Below are 23,531 nucleotides of genomic sequence, written 5' to 3' on the forward strand. Positions count from 1 at the left end.
ACAAAGGGTGTGAAAACACTGCGCTGAAGTGTATAAAGACAAGAGAAATAAACAGAGAATAGTTATAAAAACTGAAGCTCAAAATACTTCATCAAAGTAATATTTATATGCATGTTTTGCTATGTCTTTTATTTTGGTCATGAATTAAAAATGATACATTACAATCAATTCAATTGAAAATCAGATGTTAATACGTGCGAAAAAATATTTCAAAAAGTGTTGCAGTCCTCAGTAGAACCAGGCTGGTTTAAGATCAAAGGTCATTGTATATTCTTCACTGCATGCACTGCCATATCTCACATACTGTACAGAGGTTTGTGGAACTAATTACAAAACACTTTTAGTTAAAACTTGAAAAGAGAGCAATATTACATACATAACGCCAGATTATTACATCCATTGTTACATAATTCAAAGTTATTCAAATTTGCAAATTTAGTTGTTTTTCAAACTCTTCAAGTTGTATTTAAGGTCAGACATAATGTATTGCCTGAAAACATCAAAAAGCTCTTTATTGAGGGGAAGGGGCTTACAAACTGAACAATTAAATTAATTTTAGGTCTGTTAGTGTACAGACACAGACAACAAGGAAAAGCTTTTGTATATCAGTGTGTGGAAGAACAATTTGGCAAGGAAAATTAAAGAGTGCAGATATCAAGAAATGTAAAATATTTTTTTTTTTTTTTTTTAATTATATATTTTTACATTGTATGGCAAAATATGTTTTTTGTGTGTATTTAATCGAAATCATATGAACATATGACAATATTAATTTATTAACAGCAGCAATGGCTGGAAAACAGGATGCTGAAAATGAATTACGTGTAACTGTAATGTAAAGGGGCGGGATTAATAAGTTTATACTTCCACCCACTCCCCTTTGAACACAAAAATGTATGCAGTAATATAAGTAATTGTTTTGTTTCTGTTTTTTTCTTCTTCTTTTTCTTTGTTTTTTGTGAAGTAAAGCCATCTGCATCAAATATTTTCTTTAATGTAAGATTGTTTTTTGTATCATTGCATTTGTTTGAAATAAAACTGTATATAATCGTATGCATGTGGAAATAAATATTTGGCAAATACATTTTAAACAAAGAGGATTTAACAACCCATGTATTTAGTTGGTAAGCATTGTTTAATTTGTACACCATCTCTGCTTCAAGTTTACAAATATATAGGGGCCTACTATGTGTTTTTGTAGTGAGATAAATATCTAAATGAATAACTAATTAATTAACTAACTAACTAGCTAAATAAATAAATAAATAAATAAATTGGGGCCAAGTATTATCTCAAATGATTTTTAGAAATAAATGGTCAGGTTTGGAATAGGTTTTTGTTTGCCAAAGGTGAAAAAAAAAAAAAAAAAAAGTTACTTTGTCGCTGTCCAACTCAGAGGTGCTGAAAGCAGCAAACCCTGAAATTCCATCAGAAGAAAGCTGATATATCAATGAAATGACAACATGAGTTTCAAAAGAAAAACCCAGACTGAATGTTATTCCAGTATAGATTATAGTGAGGTATAACAGTGTTCTATAACTGGTTTTCAGGCACCAGAGATATTGATCAGAGCATATTTTCTGTTAGGGCATTTGGTCAAACACCTTTTTAACGGCAGAGAAAACCAACAACTAATATTTCTACCTAATGATAAACACCAGGACAGTATTTCATTAAAGTGTTCATAGCTAGTCCTACGGTTTAAATCAGGTTTACCCAAGCCGTCCGTGACCAATGCTGGCTTTTCCCATTCCATCAAACTCTTCTCAGCTAATCTCTGATCAATGAACACATTTATACCGTGCGATAAACGGAGGCAATGAATACACACGTATCCTTATATAGACATATTATTAGTGATGGTTTAAACTAGGACTGTCAATTTTAACATGTGAACGCATGCGATTAATTGTTCTAAATTAACGTATTCGCTGTATTTTAACACAGATTACTCACATTGTCTGTGGTTTCAACAATATATCGAGGTTTTTTTTTTAAACAGTGCAGAGCGCAGCTGCAAAGGTCTTGCTCGGGTCGGCCACCATGTTTGTTTTGATACTACTTTGCGCAGGGGACATGACCTTTTTTCCTGTTTGGCTCTCATTGGCTCGACCAACTCTGGGGCTAAGAAGTGAGCAGAGACAGCCGCATCACCACACCCACTTTCTTACAAAAAGTAAGGTAGTGGGTCACCTGAAAGAAGGAGCAGGTTGTGATAATGTCACTGTGATCATTGTATTTTATATAGCACTTTATAGACACTTTATCATAGACACAAGCGCTTTACAGAATTAAGGCATTATTCTTTCACTCCACACTTAGTGGTGGTAAGCTACTACTGTAGCCACAGCTGCCCTGAGGCAGACTGACAGAAGCGAGGCTGCCATAGTGCGCCATCATAATGGTGTGTTCTTGTGCTTTACTCCATGGGTACATCACAGAACTTCTCGATGGCGAAAAGTATGTGTCCTGCTCTGAGCTCTGCCATCTTCTGTGTACCATGGAAGTGTCAGATGTTGATCCAGCCTACATAGTCCGCATCAAGAATGCATTCACAAAGGATCTCAACAAAATAAAAGAATACATGAACCTGGCCTGGTTAAAGGTAGCAACAGCTTTAGATCCCAGGTTTAAGGACCTCAAGTGCCTGCCACGGGCAGACAGGGGAGAGGTGTGGCAAAATCTGAGTGAAATGTTGAAAGAAGGAGAACTTGCAGCCCAAAGGTCCAGAAATGACTCTGTGCAAGAACCTCCACAGAAAAAGATGGCTCTTCTACTCATGGGGTCAGAGTCAGAATCAGAGGATGAAGGTTCAGCCACAGACAACACACTAGAGCCTGTAAAGCAGAGCCCTGTGTGTCCATTGCACCTGCGTCCACAGTACCTTGCGAAATACTTCTTTCTTTGGCTGGCCACAGTGTGCAAAAGAAAAGATCAGCTTTGTCACCTGAAAATGTTTATAGGCACGTTTGCTTAAGTAACTGCAAGCAGTGTAAATAAATAGAGTACAGAACAAACATGTTTACAAAACTAAAATGTTTACAACCAATGTTTACAATTTTTACTGTAGGTTTAAATCAGCACTATTTTTTGTGCAATATTGCTAAATTGTTCAAGATGTCTGCCTGGCACTTACAGTAGATAGATAAAAAATGTTTTCTTAAAATTGGCTCTTTTTTTTAGAAACATGCAAAAAAACAACTGTGATTAATGAAATGCAAAATGTGTGTTTAATCGCGATTAAAAGCGATTTAATAAATGAATCATTTGACAGCTCTAGTATAAACACACGGAGAGTGCGATCCTCTCATTAAAAAGTATGAGACACATTAAACACTTAATAAAGCAATTATTCTATTGTCATTTAAAATCACATTTAAACATTTACCATAATATTCTGTTTAATATCCTTTTTAAATACTTTATTAAAGATGTATTTAAAAAAAAAAAAGTATAACAGAAGTCTTTTTGACCTTTTGTAGATCTTTGTTGAGTGTTTTAAAGCATCATTAAATTACTTATTTCAAAAATGATAACGTAGTTTCATATGAGTGCTTAAGCCAAGTCTACTGCTAAAACCTGGTCGACAGCAGGTTTGGCCACTGACTGGGTTACTATGGTAACTAAGGTGTTTTAACGGAGCCAGACTCTCAGGTTAAACCTGAACCTAACCCTGAGCTGGGTTTGATAAAATACCCCTCTGGTAAAAAGCATCAACCACATAAATCACATTTTCCAATTTGATCTCACCTGCTGGCTCTCAAAGGTCCAGGTGCTGTCAGGTAAAGACGCATCCAGAACACTGATGACCTCCTTAAAGTCTGTGGTGCTGCTGGGTTTAATGAGGGTGAAATCACTGTACTCTGACATTGGAGACATGCAGGACCTGAAGGACTGACTCTGAGACATCATGTCCCCTCCCAGGACCTCCACGTACTTTATAGGTCCATCAGTGTTCAGCTGGATCTGCAGGTTCCTGTTGGGGTTCTTGTAATCCTCACAGTCACTCCTCCTCATGCAGCAGCTCCCACTGCTCCTGCTGCTCTTCATGCATTTCACCGCTAAGATGAGAAAAGTCACCAGAGACAGCACGGACACCGAGGCCAGAGACAGGATCAGATAAAGGGTGATTCTACCCGTCTTGTTGCTGGGCTCGGCTGCTTTCTGTCGGAGCTCTAAGATGGGTTCGTGGGGACCGTCCTCCATGAGGATGGACACGGTGACGGTGGAGGACTGGACGGGTTCTCCATCGTCCTTGATCTCTATGAGCAGCCTCTGAGAGGAGTCGTCCTGCTCTGACACAGTGCGTTTAGTCCTCACCTCCCCTGTGTACTGACTGACAGTGAACAGAGAGGCGTCTGTGGCCTCCGCCACTCGGTACGACATCCAGGCGTTATGGCCCGAGTCAGCGTCCACAGCCGTCACCTTGGTAACCAGGTGACCCGCTTTAGCAGAGCGGGGCATCCTCTGATGGGAGAGGGAGCCCAGGACAGCGGAGGAGGGGTAGATCACAGCGGGGGCGTTGTCGTTCTGGTCCAGGATAAAAACATGGACGGTGGCGTTGCTGCTGAGAGACGGAGAGCCCTGGTCCTTTGCCTGGACCTGAATCTGAAACACCTTCAGCTTCTCGTAGTCAAACGAGTGCATGCTGTAGATGCTGCCGTTATCTGAGTTAATGTACACGTACGAGGAGACGGAGACGTCCTGCACTTTAGAGTCCAGGATGGAGTAAGAGATCTTAGCGTTTTCACCAAAATCCTCATCACTGGCTGATACTGAGTACAGTATATTTCCAGGTGGATGGTTTTCTTTTGCATAAACTACATAAGAAGGCTGAGTGAAAACTGGTGGGTTGTCATTTACATCCAATAATTCTACAACTATTACTTTTTCACTCGTCATTGGGGGTCTTCCACCATCTGTAGCGCATATTTTGACACTGTATTGTAAATTTTTTTCACGGTCAAGAAGTTCACTAGTCACTAATGAAAAATGATTAGAAACTGATGGGTTTAACCTGAAGGGAGATTTAGGAGATATGCTCAGTGTGACCTTACCATTAACACCTGAATCGGGATCTTTGGCACTCAATAAGGCAATGACTGTCCCTATAGCAGAATCCTCTGAAACAGGCGTGGTTAAAGACGTCACAATGATCTCTGGAGCGTTATCATTGATATCATTTACTCTAATTTCAACACTACAGTGTCCATCCATTTGTGGATTGCCTTTGTCTTTTGCTGTGATATCAAATCTATGTAGAGGTTTTGTTTCGTGATCTAAAGCTCCTTTTACAACAATAGCTCCAGTTGTGGGGTCAATATTGAATAATGATAATATAATATCTAGAGTTTGCTCTGCAAAATTGTACTCGATTTCTCCATTTAGACCTTCGTCTGCATCCGCGGCTTTTACGCGCAATACTTCAGTCCCAGGTGTTGCCTTTTCGCTGACATTAGCCTCATATGTTGGCTTTTCAAACAGAGGGGCGTTATCATTAACATCAAGCACTATGACAGTAATGTCAGTGGTCCCTGAGCGCACAGGGTCTCCGCCATCTACAGCAGTGAGGATTAGATTGTGCACAGGCTGCTTTTCTCGATCGAGAGGTTTTTCGAGCACCAGCTCAGGGATTTTTCTGCCATCTCTTTGATTTTTTACTGTCATCTTAAAATGATCATTTTTGCTAATAAGGTACGTGCGCACAGAGTTAACTCCAACATCGGGATCCTGTGCACTCTCTAAAGGAAAACGTGTGCCCGGATTAGACAACTCTGCTATTTTTAAAATCTTCTCTTTAGTTTGAAAATGTGGAGAGTTATCGTTCGTGTCTTGTATTTCTATTTCAACTCTGTGCAGCTGTAAAGGATTATCTATGACTAACTCGAGAGGAAGGACGCACGACGGTCTTTGTCCACACAAATCCTCCCTGTCTATCCTATCTCTGACCACCAGGTCTCCTTTTCCTAAGTCCACGGTAAAATACTGCTTACCAGCCTCCGAGGTTATCCGTAATTTACGTGGATACAGTTCAGAAACAGTCAAACCCAGATCCTTGGCCAGGTTTCCCACCACAGAGCCCCGTTTCAGTTCCTCCGGGATGCTGTAGCGCGTCTGTCCGTCTATTGTACTCCATAGTAAGACAATTTGCCACCACAAACACACCTGCCAAGATGGAATCCACATTATTCCACGGCTGGTAAATCCCATATCTCTCCTCTTAAATCACGATGATCAAAATTGCCAAATAAATGACCGTAATCCGATGCAGGATTCCCAGTGACGGTCATGCTTTGTGTCGGATTGCGCATCCCTCCTTTCCTGCACGTTACATTGTCATGGATGCGAGGCTGATGCTGCTCGATGAGGCAGAGTGGATCTCTTTGTACAGCTCTGGATATCATTGGTAGAGCCAGCACAAGTGTGTAAACCAATCACAGCATCGGTGAACGTCTGCAGTGATGTAACACATATACGCGGGGTCTGATTCGACTTTACAGGGCAGAAATAGCTATTAAATACATGTAGGCCATATCATACAATACACATACGAGTATATAATGTGATTTATGTAAATTGACTCATATAAATACAGGATATAACGTTGAATTGACTGTGAACTGGATTCTTTAAAATAGAGAAATGAATAAATAATTTCTGTAGCAAAATAATTTTTTTAAACAAATTATATTATGATTTTTTTTTTTTTTTTTTGCATTTTTATTCATATACTTCAACTGTTTTAATCCAATCATCATTGCACTGTGCGTGTGTGTGTGTCAAGGTATGTGTTGCCATGGCCAAGCTCCAGGCAAGGCTCTCCGTTGCCCTCCTGTGGCCACAGAGAGACATTGCAGCCTGCAGTCGTTGACACAGATTTCCACACGTGCAAAACGGATATAATCCTCACTGCAGTCAGAGTGAAGGACCCGTATGGAGGTCTGTGGAGCAACTGGGAGGGAGGGAGGGGGAGCACTGATGGAGTTCTCTCTCTCTCTGCACGTCAGAGGCTTATAACAGCCTGCCTCTCCAGAATCACCACACACACACACACACGCACGCACGCACGCACGCACACACACACACACACACACACACACACACACACACACACACACACACACACACACACACACACACACACACACACACACAGCAGGGAGCGCAGTTCCTGCACCAACTCATCTAAAATACAATATAACTAATGTATTTATTTTACTAACACATGAACTGAGATTAAAACATTCAATTTAGTCACACACACACAAAAGTGGAAAAACCTATGAAGTAAAAAAAATAATTTCTTCTCCAAGAAATAAGAGTCTGCCAATAATCCCTTAAAAACACCAATTAATAATGACTGATAGAGTTAGAAAACAGGAATAATATAACTCGTATATTCATCTGTAGAAACTATAAAAAAGTTGACCGACAGAGGGCGACGTAGAGAGCCCGTGAAAAAAATCAAATGTGATGAGGAGGAGAGCGCAGTGTGTGGAGCTGATTTCAGCACCACCTCAAAGGACAGCGCCACACAGGCGGGTCACTGCTGTAGCTGCAGCCGCTCAGCACTCAGTGCTCTCTCTATGTGACGCAACATTCGGACTTTGTTATGAGACAAAAACACATCAATCTAACAAGAACCTGAGGCAGAACACCAAGTTAAAGGTTCACTAAAGCAGACACACGTTGGTCAGAAATATTATCCAGACTTTTTATTTTATTTTTATAACTGTGAAATCTGATGATACAAAATCAGTGTAATGCATTATCAGTCAGTGTTGATTAAAAAATAATTAATCCAAAGATGATATCTCAAAACTGACACAAACAAAGCAAATAATCAACAACCGAAAACAGTTCTGCTTTTATTTACAATAATATCGTTCATTTTAATACATATATGTATTTTGTATAAGTTGGAAAGCTTCACAATTTTGTTATATGTTGGCTTATTTATTTGTGAATACTTTTTACTTTTTAAAGGCAGACGTATCCTATAACCCAGTGGTTCTCAAACTTTTTTTGTGTGTGTGTCTCAAGTCCCCCCTTTCCCTTATTTCTGAATCCTAACAATCCTAACTGTTTATCAAATGTAAGTCACTAAAATATAATGATATTGTTGATTATAATATTCTTCAGATTTTGTATGAAACCAGTAAAAAAAAAAAACATTTCCAAAGAACATCCAAAAAAGGTTTGTAAAAAGTCACTATTATTTAAAAGGAACAGATATCTTTAAAAAAAAACAAAAAAAAAACAACAACATTAACACAAAAGCAATGGAACGAACTGTCACAGTGACAGGAATTTGTTTATAGAATGCACTTCAGAAAGAAATAACAGAGTCAAAAAACGCATAAAATCTGCAATGTTAAATAAGTGTGAAAATTAGATTTGAATATAAATAAAATGCAATGTTAGACATTTGATTTGAGTAAGCATGAAAACGATGGTTTTGTTTTTTAAAATGTGTATTTATTTATTTATTTATTTTACTATTTCTTCTCTTTCTTTTTGTGAATATTGTAAACACGGCACATAAAATGCTTAAAAATATCTATAAATCTTTCAGAAGATTAAATATTAATAGACTGATCCAAAGGTACTGAAAGGCAACAAAGGGGCAAATATTATGAGTCATTTTCTCTTCTGCTCCTTTTCATTCAAAATGTTTTTTGTTGTGAAGACTGTTTATTTTTTTTCACTTTTACTTTTTTAAATCCAAGTACCTTCTTTGTCCAGCTACAACATGTTGCACAGAATACTATATAAAAACAACTATATAGCATACAAATGAATGAGGATTAAATTAACACACATTATAAAGAATTTAACTTTGTAAATAAGTGGAAGAAATAGTATTTAGTGCGTCATGAATAGATTTTATTTTATTTTTTATCATTTCCAGTCATCTCCTACCTGGTGTGAGACAAAGACTGACCATTGTATTTTCAGTTCATGTTCTAATCAAGATCATTTTCATCATCAATAATATGATTATCTCCATAAATCTCCATAGTTTTCATGTTTTTATTTGATACTTTTCCTCTTTCTCTCTCTGAAGTACCCCCTGGAGTACCATTGCATACCCCAAGGCGTACCCCCATTTGAGAAACACTGCTATAATCTACCGAGTCTTTCTGCATGTAATGTTGTTGCACAACAAAAAAGTGACTGCATTTTCTCATTTTTTTTGCTTTAAATGATAGTTGTGAAATAATCTGTAACATTGTTTGTTCTTTAGGCTCATGTCAAACTCCGTCACATTACACAGCTGTGCAGTGGAGGAGGTTTGCTTGATGATGCTCGTCCTGATGTGATTAATCCATCCATAAATGATCAATTAAATGATAAAGGTATGAGAAAGACGCGCTAGATAAAGAAGCTGCGAGCGGTCACAGATTACAGCTGACAGCCGTTGATGGAGGGAAACCAGCCAGATCAGAAACTGTTAGAATAATAATACATAATTTGGATGTAAATGATGCTTATTTTTTCTAAGGAATCATACACAGCTGTAATTGAGGAAAATTCAGCTGTTGGCACAACGATCATACAGGTAAATGCCACTGATTTAGATGATGGTTTAAATGGGGAGGTGGTTTATTCCTTTTGAGCAAAATGTAAACAACAGACTACGTAAAATATTTGATGTTGATGCAATTACTGGTGAGATTATTGTTAAAGGACAGCTGGATTTTGAAGCTAAAGACTTGAAATTGATATTAAAGCATCTGATAAAGGACACGTCCCCTTTTCAACAGAAAAAAAAGTGTCATGATAAAAGTAGTTGACTTGAATGACAATGAACCTGAGATTGAAGTAACATCTTCTTCAAGTGAATGATTTATTCAAAAATGATAATTAAGGGTGACACGCTTTAATGTTAGTATGAATAGAAAAAAACATACACAAAAGAAAACCTCCCTATACATTTCTTATACCTTCCACTTCACTCATAAAGGCTTTGAAAAACTTCCACTGTTGTTTGTCAGAATATTGAACCTGCTGACATAAAGCACATCTACGCCACCTTAAACCGAAATTAGAAATCATTTTACCAGGTATAACTGATCATTTCCCAGTGTAGAAAACTGTACAATATAAATAAATAAAAAAAACAACCATACCTGTTTTAGGATGGCTTTATAGACATTTGCCCACTAACTGTTAATACATCTTAAGTAAGCTTTTGCTCACCTACTTGAGTTCTAAACTGCCTGACTTGGCAACACTTCATTGTAACGATCTTAAAATAATGAAAGTAATTATAATTAGAGTTGCAAAGTAGCAGAAGATTTTCTGTAAATTTCCACAGGACCTTAAATTTGGGAGATTTGGGAATATTAAAAACTCTAATCATTTAATGGGAAATCAAAAAATATTGTATAGTTAACAGGAAATTGAGACGCAATTTTAAATAACTGATGCTTATAGCTTATAGCGATGACGTTAAAATACATTTTTCCCAACAATATATGACCTTCAATTTTGTAAATTCACAGTTTTTTTTTAACTCTTAATTCCCATAGAAGTTATTTTTTAATATTTTTGTTTGGAAATGATGTAATTAGTTAAAAGTACTCAAAATTTCTGATTAATTCCAATAAATTGTTCCCATGAAAAGTTTAGATTTTTTAATATTCCCAAAATCCACAAGCTGGAAATGTACCAGAAACGTTCTGCCCTTTTGCCACCTCTAATTATAATAGATAGATATATATATAGATAGATAGATAGATTATTTCAGACTCAGGGTCCATAAAAACCATACAAACAAACACAAAAACATATAAAAAGGTCTAACAGTCAAATGTATGACTGTTTATGACAAAAATAGAAATTTGAAACATTACAGTAGTCTGACCTGTTTTGAGCACAACTTCAATATGTTTGAATGTCATAACTTCTGCCTATAGAATAAAATTGAGAACTAAAATCCTTAAACTGGTCTGAATAATCACTGCAGTTTCAACCAGACATAACAGAGTTAGTTGAACAGCTGACCTCACCAGCAAACACTTTGCCTAAACTGAATAATCCAGTTAGTTTGTGGAGCTGACCAAGTAACTCAAACATCCAACAACAGACAGGTGCACTAAAAAAAACCTGTCCTATGCAGCATTGATTGTCCCACATGTCCATATTGAATTTAAGTGATTTTAATCTCACTGTGTTTAATCTAATCTCATCTGATCACAGTCAAATTATAACCTATGATAATCGGAAGTGCTTGTGTGGTTTTCAAAGCATATAAAAAGTGCATGATTCTGGTATTCAGCACCAGCGTGTGCTATTTGGACCCTGATTATTCTCTACTCTGGATTGGTTAATGCAGAAGGCTCAGCGTGATGTGGTTCACACGCCTAAATCAGATGTCTTTGTTGGCTTTGGACTTGTGTATTTGTTGGGTGGAGTGTGTGGATTAAAAGAACAGGTTCTTACCTTATTTGGTGATTAACAAAGATCAGAGGAGGAGACATCAGACAGCAGGGAGGATGCGTGGAAGAGAAGAACACAAGAAAAAAGAAGATGCTTGTTAGACAAAGTGTTCAGAATACAGTCTCTGTTTGTGGGAAGCAGCAGCGTATACTTACAAGACCTGAAACAAACAGTGTGGTGGTCTTTTGTGATTATTAGTCATGAAAAAAAAAAATGTAAGAGAAACTAAAGAATTTACCTGATGGGAATGTGAACTGCTACCTGTTCCAGTAACTCTAAACACTGGTTTATTATTAGACAATCTGAAGGGCTCGAGGGGACAAATTCATGACATTCAGTGAAACATGCACAAAACTGCAGCTTTTCAGGATTGTATTTGGATATATAATATTAATAATGAGAGATTATAAGGTTTTCTCATCAAAACAGGATACATTAGAATTGTGTAAAAGAAGACTAAGAATAATTGTATGTATATGACCAATAAATGCTTTAAAAACAAAAGTTTTCCTCAAAAGTATGATGCTTATAGGGTTGATGTCTGACAAACAATAATAAATTAAATTAATTATGTGCATTCATAACTTATGTAAATTTTTGTGACAGCATGAAACGCTGCACTTTAACCCTTGGTTATAAACTGCATTTATAATGATTCTAAAATAAAGTAGGCCTAATGTTGTATCATTGTAAGACCATTAGGAAACACTTGGTAGTGTGAACAAAAATAAAGCTGATACTGATTATAAAAGACTATATAAATATAAATTGAATAATAAAGAGTGAGTTGTGAAGCCAAACTGGCAGACAACACTATACTCGTCAAATATATTTTACATTAACAGATATAATACTATTACCATTTACTTCCTAAACCTAAAGTTTACTCTAAATATATGCTTAAAAGATGGATAATTAGTAACACCTTTATCTGAAGTATAATGTAAATCACATCAGCTCATTCACCCATTCACACTCACATTCACACACCAATGGGACTGAGCTAAGGTGCTAATGAACCACTGGTAGCCACTCAGGGTTCAGTGCCCAAGGACACTTCGACACATGGACAGGTATAGACTGGGATCAAATCCCCAACCTCTAGATCAGAAGACAACCCCTCTACCACCTGAACATCCAATAAAACAAACACTGAATGGATAAAAATTTGACTTATTTCAGTGAAACAAACACTTTTCAAACACGGCAAAATCAAAAAGGAGAAATTCCCACAGTTGATAGAATAGTTCTAAATGTACTTAAAACATTATCATTAATACCATCTGATACTTAATTGTGATGTACAGCATAAAACATCCACTACACATGTGACAGTGTTTCAGTAGACTACAGTCTTTTTGCTACCAAGGATGTATAATGCTTTAAAAAAAAAAAAAAAACAGTGATGATGCCTGTTTATGAGTCCCAAAGTACAACAATGGAAGCACCCAATGATGCTCAAAACCACTACCAACAAATCAACAGCAGAGGGCCTCTAGGCGATGCCCTGAGAGGAATCTGTGCCATATTATTAATGAGGCTGAAAGCATTGAGGGGCATGGACTGTCATCACTAAGGGTCTCAGTGAGGGCACACCCCTAAACTGCTTACACAAAGCAAATCAACACCATCTTTAATCTTTACACATCCTGCTGTGTTTTAGCATAAAGGACGTTTTATTTAGGATTTGCCTTCAGCTCAGACCACAACAATGTAAAGATGGAATTACAACAATGTAGAAAAAAGGTTGCCCCTCCCTTCATGATGCAGAGACAAAGACTTAAAGAGAAATAAGCAGACATACTCATTAAAAACAGGGACTGAGGACATAAAATGAGCAGAATGGATTAAATACAAGCACCCCAAGCAGCATTTTACCTCTCACCCCTCCTCCTTCTCCTTCCTCCATCCCCAGCTGAGGATGCAGCACCCACTTTTCCAAACCAGGGGGTGTCTCATCTCATCATCATGCCAATGTATACACACACCATCAGGCATCAGATGCTGCATCTACTGCTGAATCCCTGTGACTAGGAAAAAAAGTGGTACAGTCCTGCTGGTGAGTCAGCTTGTTGCTATGGTAACACAACCCACCTTTCCGCACTCACATCCCACCCTGCTCCCTGCAAACGGGCAAGGGTGGAGAAAAAAAAAAAAAAAAGACAACCTGAAGGCTAAACAAGAAGATAGCAGGAGAAGGAATCAGAAATATGCTAAAAGTCACACGTGTCATATGTTTGAATAAAAAACAGGTTTTCATATATTCTGGATGGGAACTGCAGTAAACAATAGTATTTTTTTTATCGCTATAAAAGAGATGAGTGACACTACAAAGCCTTTAATGTCTTTCATTAGACAGGACAAAATGTCCCTCAAAAATCATCTTCCTATTTTTTCCTGACTCTCTTTCTTTCTTTCTTCCTCTGCAGCAGAGTGGTGCAGCTGGAGAGGGGGAGGGGATGCACAAAAACAGATCAGGAGCAGGAGCAGAAACTGCATGAACACTGAGAGACTGAGCAGTGGCTGTCCTGTTAAGACACTGACAACTAAAAGCTTTAAAATCCTAAGAATATTTCAATCCTTTTACTTTTTTTTTTATCATACAATATCCTAACAACACACACGATGATTGTTCTGGATTGCACAGCATGGTCATTTTGTGCGAAGAAATGATAAAGAAGAGAACAAAAACAATGATAGCATGTCATTTTACCTGAGCTAATTTGCTGTGTGATGCGTTACAAATAGTTAAACATTGCACAAATAAACTCATGTCTAAATTTGTAAAAGGGGGAAAATCAAAACAGTGAATGTTTTTATAGACCACAAAGTGGTCAGCAAAGGAAATCAAAATAATAAACAACAAAAAATCTCCTTCTTTTATCATATTAACAACGAATAATCGATGCTTTTAATGTCGTTAACATGCCCAACTTCAAATGAATGATAAAGTCAAATGTGAATTTTACTCTTAGAATTAAAACTTTAATGTAGAATGGAGTGGAATCTTTGTAGATTTTAATAATGTCAGAGTTTTAGCCTAATTAATTAATGAAGTAACAGCAGCAGCAACCTTTATGAAACAGCAAATAAAGTGAGCATGCACTACAGTGCTACAATGAGCCTTTAAACTACAATCTTTCAGATAAACACTGTAAACTCACGTCATATTCTTCTACACTGAATTATTTTGTATGGTCAAAACAAGAAGACTGGAATAATCAAAGCTAAACACAAACAGCAAAGTCAGCAAGAAAAAAAGGAGAGGAACATTTAGGTAAACTAGTTTGATTTACAAATGAAACTTAATCAAATGCTATTCTTTGTGCACTATGAAGAATGTTTGGTTCATGGGAATTAGGTCAGACTGCGTCCAGACTATATGGTCACATTCCTTGACATGCAGGGAATACATACAGTGAGCTTGGCACAGACCAAAAGACAAACTCATTTCATAAGCACTGAAAAGTATAATTACATGACAAGGAAACTAACTTTAAATAAACTTCAAAACACCAGACGTACGACCGTGTCACACTTTACAAATAAAACAGGCGCATACAATAGGAGGCACAATAACCATTGTGCTAACCTGCTTTTACATATTGATTCAGCGTGGTGGTCATCCTGTGTGTGAAACTGCTGAACAACTAAATTAGGCAAATACCATCATCCGCATGAGCTGATCAAGTGCTCCCATAGTGACACCACAACCATTATAGCATTAATTATTCTTTACATTCCCATCAGACAAAAACATTTTGAAACAGACAGATAAACAGGGTGTACACTTTATTCATCGTGCTCAACCAAAGCTATGAGGAACCTATAGCGCTGACCCCTGTGACAGGGGATGGAACATAAGTGACTCAGAGATTGACATACTTACAGAGATATGTTTGTGCACTCACCAGAAGAAGCAAATATCAACATTATGTAACATCTTTTAACTATCTGCCAACCTTATCTTAAAATATGAACATGTGATGCAGACTTACAGATACATATAGAACTATTCCCAGTAATAAAGCAGATCACTTTCACATGTAACTCCTCATTACTGACATCCATCCCTGTCATTTGGTTATATAACTATTCTGTGGTGCCTGTTTTGTTTATTTTGTCTTCACTTTATGAGACATTTATGGAGATATGTTTCAGGTATGCAGCATTTTCCCTGGGCTTTCTTTAAAAGGACTGTTATACCACTGTTTTATGCACAAGGCAACCTTATTTCTATCTTATTTTAGCAGACAAAGAGGTCTGCAGATCAAAATGGCTGCTGTGCTTTACTCACACAAATACTGCACAGTGATGGTGAGACTGTGCTGGTTACCACGTGCCTCTTCCCCTCCCCCGCCACCTCCCTCCTGCTCTCCATCACTGCTTCCCTGCATCATTCTCAGCCTCTCCTGCTCACTGACCTCCTCTCTTGGCCAGATTTCAGAATCAATCAAAGGCATTTTGTTTGTCTTTGAGTTTAAAGCAATGACATCCATAATCTATTTTTATATTGTGAGCTCATCATCATCATCATCATCATCATCACTCCTTTTCTCTGCATGCACAGCTTCATACCAATGGCTACATCCTGCTGCGAGGAGAACTAGGTCACTGAAAATATAGTGCACTGCGTGGATATGTTTTTTTTTGTGAGAGCAGCAAAGCACAGATAAGCTCAGATTTACTTTCTCATTATTCTAACTCTTCTAAACTCTTCTCAACTCACTTGAGATCACCACTGCAAAATACCGTCAAAAGCAATGTCTGCAAAGCTAGAATAAATTCTCTTTCAAAAAATACTTCTATCTACAGACCAGCAAATACAACCTAAGAGATCAATTCATGTTTATTTTACCAAAAGCAAGATTAGAAGTAAAACAAAGATGTGTCTGTTCTAGGGGTTAAAATGTAGAATAATATTGATAAAGAAATAAAAAAACGAATGACATTAATTCTTTTCAAAAAGAAAATGTCACAATATATTTTAGAGAATTATGTGAAGCAGTACAAATAGCTGTTTGTAAGAGTATAAAGTGTTAAATGTTGTATATGTGTATTATTTGAGAAAGGTAACTTGAATGTTATAATTTATGTTGGGCAAATAAGCATTTTTGCTTCTGCCTGTTTCTTGTTATATATTTTTAAATTTTGATTTATGTTTAAATATTTTTTTTTTTTTGTGAGACTGAAACAAACTAATCAAAATTCCTTTCACTAATTTATCCTCATAAGAGGCAACATCTTTGTTAGAGCTGTATATAGAGTATAAATTTAAGACACTATATATTAAAAAACGGATTAGAAAAATAATGTAACAAGTCCTTCACAGGAAGAAATATATATCTTCAAAAACAATGCATGTGTACAAACCCTCTACAGATACAGTAAAATGAACATGCAGCTAAAATAAGGTATGAGGAAATAAAAGGGATGCAAGATTGTGGAGGAAAAAGTCGGAGTTTTCACAGAGTCTGTAAATCACTGATACTGTATTAGTTTAAATCACGGCGAAAATAAATGATTTGACAAAACAAAGAAACTTTTATTTCTATACTTGGACATAAAATCAATGCTGATACATAGAATTTTAAACTAACAGCAAAAAAAGTATGTTAAATTAAATAAAGTGAGATGAATGAGTATACACAAAGCAATAATATGAATATTAAATCAAATTACATTCCATTTTAACTCAGGCAAAAACAAACAAACAAAAAAACACTGTTGCTCATAGAAAATATAAAAACCTTAGAATTTACTGAAATAAATCTTTTCCCCCCTTTTTTAAAGAAATGTTAAATGGAAAAAACAAAAATTTGTAATTAAAAGACCAGACACGTGGCACAATGGTTAAGGAAGCTGGCTTGTAATCGAAAGGTCACTGGTTTAAATCCAACCCTTAGCCATCGGGATGTTCAGCAAGTCCCTTAACCCTAACGGCTTATGTTGTACATTGCTTTGGTTAAAAGTGTCAGAAATTGTAATGTAATGATTCACCAGAAATTTAAATAAAACACTAATAACAAACGAAGGAATAAGTTGATGTCCCATCCTCTGTGAGAAAATGATCATACACAATATGTCTTAGGACATTCCTGTCAAAAGTGATGTGACTGAAGGTTCTGGAGTACTCATTTGCGAGGCAATGGTTCCACAACTATAACCTACATCTACACCTACACCAGGGCATAAGGACATTTAATAAAATGATGCTCATGTTTGAAAAAAGTTAGAAAATGACCAGCAAGTGCACAAAAAAACATGAAAGAATAGAAGTAGATTTAAAATCAAAGCCCTAAATTTAAAAGATTATGTTTTCTAACCTCCAGAGAAGAGTAAGCTTAAAAAAAAAAAATGCATGTCACAAAAACAGGTTATGTTGCTATTACTGTATTGAAGGACAATCAAAACAATGAATCCAAAAATGAATCTAAAAATTTAAAATTGGGTTAACAGTTGCCAGTTGAGAGTACAGTTTTGTTCAGTACTGCAGTAATGAACAAAAGTACTACAGTAAAACTTTTCTTAATGCATATGTACATGTTTTACAATAATAACAGCAATATATTTAAACCTAAAATACTCAGAGCTGCTGAAAGCTTGAAACTATTTTATTGCAAGTAACCTATTCAGTTTTTAAATGAAATAATTTAAATGGATGAATTTTCAATGAGTGACGTGAAAACAAAATCTATTTTGAAAAGTCTAAAATCCGCAAAAAACATGTATTTCAGGACCAAAACAAAACGGAGACCTTTGATAAAATGAAGCTCATGTTACTAAAATATACTAAATGCAAAAACAACAACAACAACAACAACAACAACAACACTACAACGTCACCCTGCATGATAGAGTAGTATGGTTAAAATGAAAGTCTTAGATTTAAAGGAACATGTTTTCTAACCTCCAGAGGAGAATCTGGTTCATCCAGGATGTTCCTGTCACTCTGTATCCGCTGCATGGTCCCTGTTGAACTGGGCTCCATTATCAGCACGTTCTGACTACCAGCTCTGCCGAACTTACAGTCACTCTTTCTGGAGTCTGTGGTCCTGCACACCTCGTAATTGTACACGTGTGGGAGAGTCCCTGTCCCCAAAGTGTCTGAGTAACGTGGTGGATAATATGGGATCACAGGCAGCTTGGACTGATACAGGATGCGAGACTGTCTCCATCTGTAGATCTTCACTGAGATGATCACCACTAAACAGGTGATGAACAGGAAGGAGACTACAGCCAGAGCCAGCACTAAGTAAAAAGTCAGGTTGTCCTTGTACTCCTTGTCGTGTGTGAAGTCAGTGAACTCTGACAGCACTTCAGGGAAGCTGTCGGCCACCGCCACGTTCACAATGACTGTAGCTGAACGAGAGGGCTGCCCGTTGTCCTCCACTATAACAGTCAGTCTTTGTTTCACTGCATCTTTATCACTCACTTGGCGGATAGTTCTGATCTCTCCATTCTGTAAGCCCACTTCAAACAGCGCCCTGTCTGTGGCTTTCTGCAGTTTATACGAGAGCCAGGCATTCTGTCCAGAGTCCACATCAACAGCCACCACTTTAGTCACCAGATAGCCCACATCTGCTGAACGGGGAACCATCTCAGCCACCACAGAGCCACCAGTCTGGACTGGGTACAGCACCTGAGGGGGGTTGTCGTTCTGGTCCTGGATCAAGATTTTCACTGTCACGTTGCTGCTGAGAGGAGGAGAACCTCCATCCTGAGCTTTGATGAGGATTTGGAAATCTTTAGCTTGCTCATAATCAAATGTGCGTACTGCAAGTATCTCACCACTCTCTGCATTCACTGAGAAATAGGCTGAGGCTGACATCCCGTTTATCTGACTGTCATAAAGAAAATAAGAAATTCTAGCATTCTGGCCAGAGTCTCTGTCTGTGGCTCTAATGGTGATTATTGGCAAACCAGGTGGATTATTTTCAGCAATAAAAGTGGTGTAGGATTTTTGTGGGAATTCTGGGGCGTGGTCGTTTACATCTGAAATCCTTAAATTAATAGTCTTATGGGTAGAATAAGGTGGAGAGCCTTCATCCATTGCTGTTATTGTTATATTGTATTCGGATACTGTTTCACGGTCTAAGACATCATCAGACACCAGGCTGTAGAAATTAGTCGTTGTTGATTTTATTTTGAAAGGCAAATCTGGATCTATAGAACATCTAATTTGGCTGTTTCTACCTGAGTCCATGTCTTTGATGTTAAGCATGGCTATTACAGTATTTAAAGCAGAATCTTCAGGTATGGGGTTTGATAGCGAGATAATGTTTATGACTGGAGCGTTATCATTGAGATCAGTCACTTCGATCAGCACTTTGCTGGTGTCTGAGAGCCCTCCTTTATCTGTGGCTTCGATGTCCAACTCATAATGCTTTGATTTTTCATAATCTAACACACCAGTCACTGTAATTTCACCGGTTTGGGGATCAATGTTAAACAAAGACGAGGCAGTGTTTGAGTGCTGAGAGAAGGAAAACAGCAGCTCATCATTTGCGCCCTTGTCTACATCGGTTGCTCGGACTTTTAAAATGATCGCCCCTCGCTGTGCGTTTTCAGGCACCGCCACCCTATAAACAGACTGACTGAATACAGGTGCGTTATCATTTGCATCAAGTACAATCACGTTTATTTTAACCGAGCCTGATTTCTGTGGATCACCGCCGTCGAAAGCCGTAAGGGTTAATTTATGCTCCTCTTTTTGCTCTCTATCCAGCGCGGTGTGAAGAACCATCTCGATGTATTTTGTGCCGTCAGATCTGGAAACTGTGTTTAATTTAAAATGATCTACAGGGTTGAGTTTATATGTTTGAATGGTGTTCAATCCCACATCGGGATCTTTGGCACTTTCAAGTGAATATCGAGCCCCGCTGGAGGCGGATTCACTAACCTGGAAAATATATTCTTTTTTTGGAAACACGGGCGCGTTATCGTTAATGTCAGTGATTTCAACATCTATCCGATGCAGTTCCATTGGACTTTCAAGAATGATTTGAAAATGCAGAGAGCAGGGAGACGTTTGCGCACACAATTCCTCTCTGTCAATGCGTTGAGCCACAACCAGTGTCCCCTTCTCAGCATTCAGGCCGATGTACTCACTCCCATCCTCCGTGAAAATCCGGGCTCGTCCAGATTTCAGCCGCCTAACATCCAAACCAAGGTCCTGAACAATATTCCCGACAAGCGATCCTGCGGTCATTTCTTCTGGTATAGAGTAGCGGACCTGACAGAGAGCAGTCTGTGCGATCATGACGCAGACCAGCAGCAGCCACCACAACCTTTTACATCGAGCCACACGACAAAACGCGCTCATGATGAGTGAGGTATGAGTATGAAAATTTCAATTAAAATAAAAGAGCAGGTTTTTAGAATGATAGCAGGTCCAAATGATTTGCGGAGAGCTGAGCGGGTCTTTGTTACCCCCGGAGTGCCGCTTGGAACAAAGCTCAGAAAACGCGTCAGACAGAAGAAGGAAGATCTCATATGGCAAAAAAAAAAAAAAAGGGAAAGCCTATACTTCACTAACACAAACCAATAGCGGCACTTGGAGGCACGTTAGAAAACTGCACACTGCGGTATCCAAATACAAACTGATTAGATCATGGTTTCACAAATGGGGGTACGTGTACCCCTAACTAAGGGCACGCGATGGCACTTCACTACATTTATTTATGTATACTGTATATAGATAGTCTGCTCATGCATGTATGTATATATACACATGCAAGTGTTTGTTTACATGTACTGTATGTACTTGTATAACTGGACGCATATGTGTATATATAAATACATAACCTCTTCCCCTTTTAGAACACATAGTTGTAAATTTTGTCCTACATATATTAAGCGAAACTTTATTTTTTATTTTATTTTATTCTATTCTATTATTTTGCACATCACAAATGTAGCTATTTTTTAATGTTTATTATTTTCGTGTGTACATCGCTCTATGTCACACTTTTTTTTTAGCAATGCAGACTCGTTTCTCATGTCAATAAAGCTGTTTTGAATTTAATTGAATTGAGAGGGAAATGAACAAGCAAATTAGCATTGAAAGTAATAAGTTTTATGTTTATTTTTAGTTAAAAGAAATGATCATTATAATATTGAAGATGGAAATGATCTTGATTAGAACATGAACTGAAAATACAAAAGTTAGTTTTGGTCCCACGCCAGCAGGAGATGACCAGAAATTATGAAAAAGATAGAAATAAATCTATTCAGGTGGCACTAAATACTGTTCACTCATGCATTCCATTATTATGCCCTATAGTTGTTTTTTCACAGTATTTTGAGCAAAATGCTGTAGTCGGACAAATGGGGGTACATAGATTAAAAAATAAGAGAAAGGGGGGACTTGAGCCAAAGAGGTTTGAGACTGGGATAGACGGTTATAAATGCTTTAAAACTTACAAATAAATGGATTAATAACAAACCAATGCATGGAGGACAAACACACTTTTATAACCTGTTCAGGGGTATAAATAAATATGTAAAAAAAAAAAAAAAAGTCAGAATCTGTCAGTTTGGCCCCTATGTAGTGCTAAATCATGCACTTTTTTCCTTTTAAAACCAGTCTATTATCCTGATGTTCATGGAACACATAATATCTTATTCGAGGCAAAGTGCAGGTTAGGCTACACCAAAATATTGATAAATCAGAAATACAAATATGTGTAACACAAATGATGATAATAAAGTTAAGCATTTGAATGGTGAAAAAAGTCACAGTTAAAAATTCCCAATAAACATTCCGATTATACAGGATTCTCAAGTGCTACTGTCCATGGTGCTGAAGATAAAATGATTGATAAAATTAATAGGAACTATATGAAAGTTTTTAAATAAAGGGCACTCCCTCATCAGAGCAGGTCACTGTGATGTTATACTCAATGCACCGCTCTCTGTCCCACTCACTGTCTGTAATCAGCCTGTAGAAATGATTGGAAGTGGTTTTCAGTAACAATGAGAATATCATCATTAAAAAAAATAAAATAAAAAAAAAACCTTACCATTATCACCTGAATATGGATCTTGAATGTCAATCACCATGTTACAACATATTTCCACATTTCACTTTGCATGAATCACTTAAACCGCCATTATCTTTTGCATGTACATTAACCTGATAATGCTTTTTCCATTCATAATTCAAGTTTCCACTCAGTCTAACGTTTTATTCAATTTGCGATTAAATATATAGGTAAATTTACCATTTAAACTGTGATCTGCATTAGAATCACTAACACAGGTAAGAATTGTGCCTTTGGCAGCAATATCAGGGACAGTGCCTTTATATAGTATTCTCTGCGTGAAAACAGGAAATAAACACGAGCTTTGTCCAACCTCAATCATTTGACACCTAGACCTAAACCCTGAGCTATATTACCAACCAAAAAGCAGTTGTTTGTTTCCTCTGGTGTGGAGTAGCTACGACCTGTCTGCTGACTGAGCAGAGGGATAGAATGAAAATCAGTGACAGTACTTGCCCTCCGATTGTTAGAAACGTTGGAAAAAAAATGCAAAAATAATCTTAGAATTCTTCGGTAGAATGACCAACAATCCAAAATAACTTGATTAAAAAACAATTCTGGGATTCTCAGATATATTGCATCCGAATGCTGAGCCAACCTGTCGTGAAAAACAGCTTCACAGACAAAGACGAAGCCTTAGAAATGCATTCGGAAATAAAGTGGAGGAACTGCTGTATACACGCACATAGCTGAAAAACACAATCTAATAGCAACATGCAATTCAGAATATTGCAGAATATCATCCATCATTGGGTAAAGCATGTGTAAGATATGTAACTAACTGAATATTTAAATTGTCTGAAGCAAGATAGGATATATTATAGTCATATTTTTATAGAAAACATTCTGTATTCTCACACACACACACACACACACACACACACACACACACACACACACACACACACACACACACACACACACACACACACACACACACACACACACACACACACACACACACACACACACATCTCCTTGTCAAAAAAGCATGTTATTCTAATAAACGTCAAGTTATGGTGAAAGAGTGACAGCAGCACA

The 23,531-nt window shown here is 37.3% G+C and overlaps 2 protein-coding genes across 13 annotated transcripts in view; both read right to left on the bottom strand.

Moving 5' to 3' along the window:
• The window catches only part of LOC114471230 (protocadherin gamma-C5-like), a 252,429-nt gene that overhangs the window by 40,888 nt on the left and 188,010 nt on the right, over positions 1 to 23,531 (bottom strand). For 2 of the 12 annotated variants that reach the window (XM_028459901.1, XM_028459893.1), the window contains exon 1: positions 18,356 to 20,881. The exons of the other annotated variants lie outside the window; for them this stretch is intronic. In XM_028459901.1, the coding sequence (XP_028315702.1) occupies positions 18,356 to 20,770 (2,415 nt within the window). In that variant the 5' untranslated portion in view covers positions 20,771 to 20,881. Of the gene's footprint in view, positions 1 to 18,355; positions 20,882 to 23,531 lie in introns of those variants that run through there. 12 annotated transcript variants of the gene reach the window in all.
• Positions 2,125 to 5,983, bottom strand: LOC114471471 (protocadherin gamma-C5-like). The gene is made up of 2 exons (XM_028460306.1): positions 3,751 to 5,983; positions 2,125 to 2,193 (listed from the first exon to the last, which is right to left on the bottom strand). Exons 1-2 carry the CDS (start codon positions 5,665 to 5,667, stop codon positions 2,125 to 2,127), a joined length of 1,986 nt encoding a protein of 661 aa, XP_028316107.1. The 5' UTR covers positions 5,668 to 5,983.

This window comes from Gouania willdenowi, chromosome 10, assembly GCF_900634775.1.
Source record: "Gouania willdenowi chromosome 10, fGouWil2.1, whole genome shotgun sequence".
NCBI lineage: Eukaryota > Metazoa > Chordata > Actinopteri > Blenniiformes > Gobiesocidae > Gouania > Gouania willdenowi.

Coding starts and splice junctions, on each gene's coding strand:
- LOC114471471 (XM_028460306.1), bottom strand. CDS start 5,667: ATGACAGTAAAAAATCAAAGAGATGGCAGAAAAATCCCTGAGCTGGTG. Junction 2,194..3,750: donor GGACCTTTGAGAGCCAGCAG/GTGAGATCAAAT, acceptor TCCTTCTTTCAG/GTGACCCACTACCTTACTTT.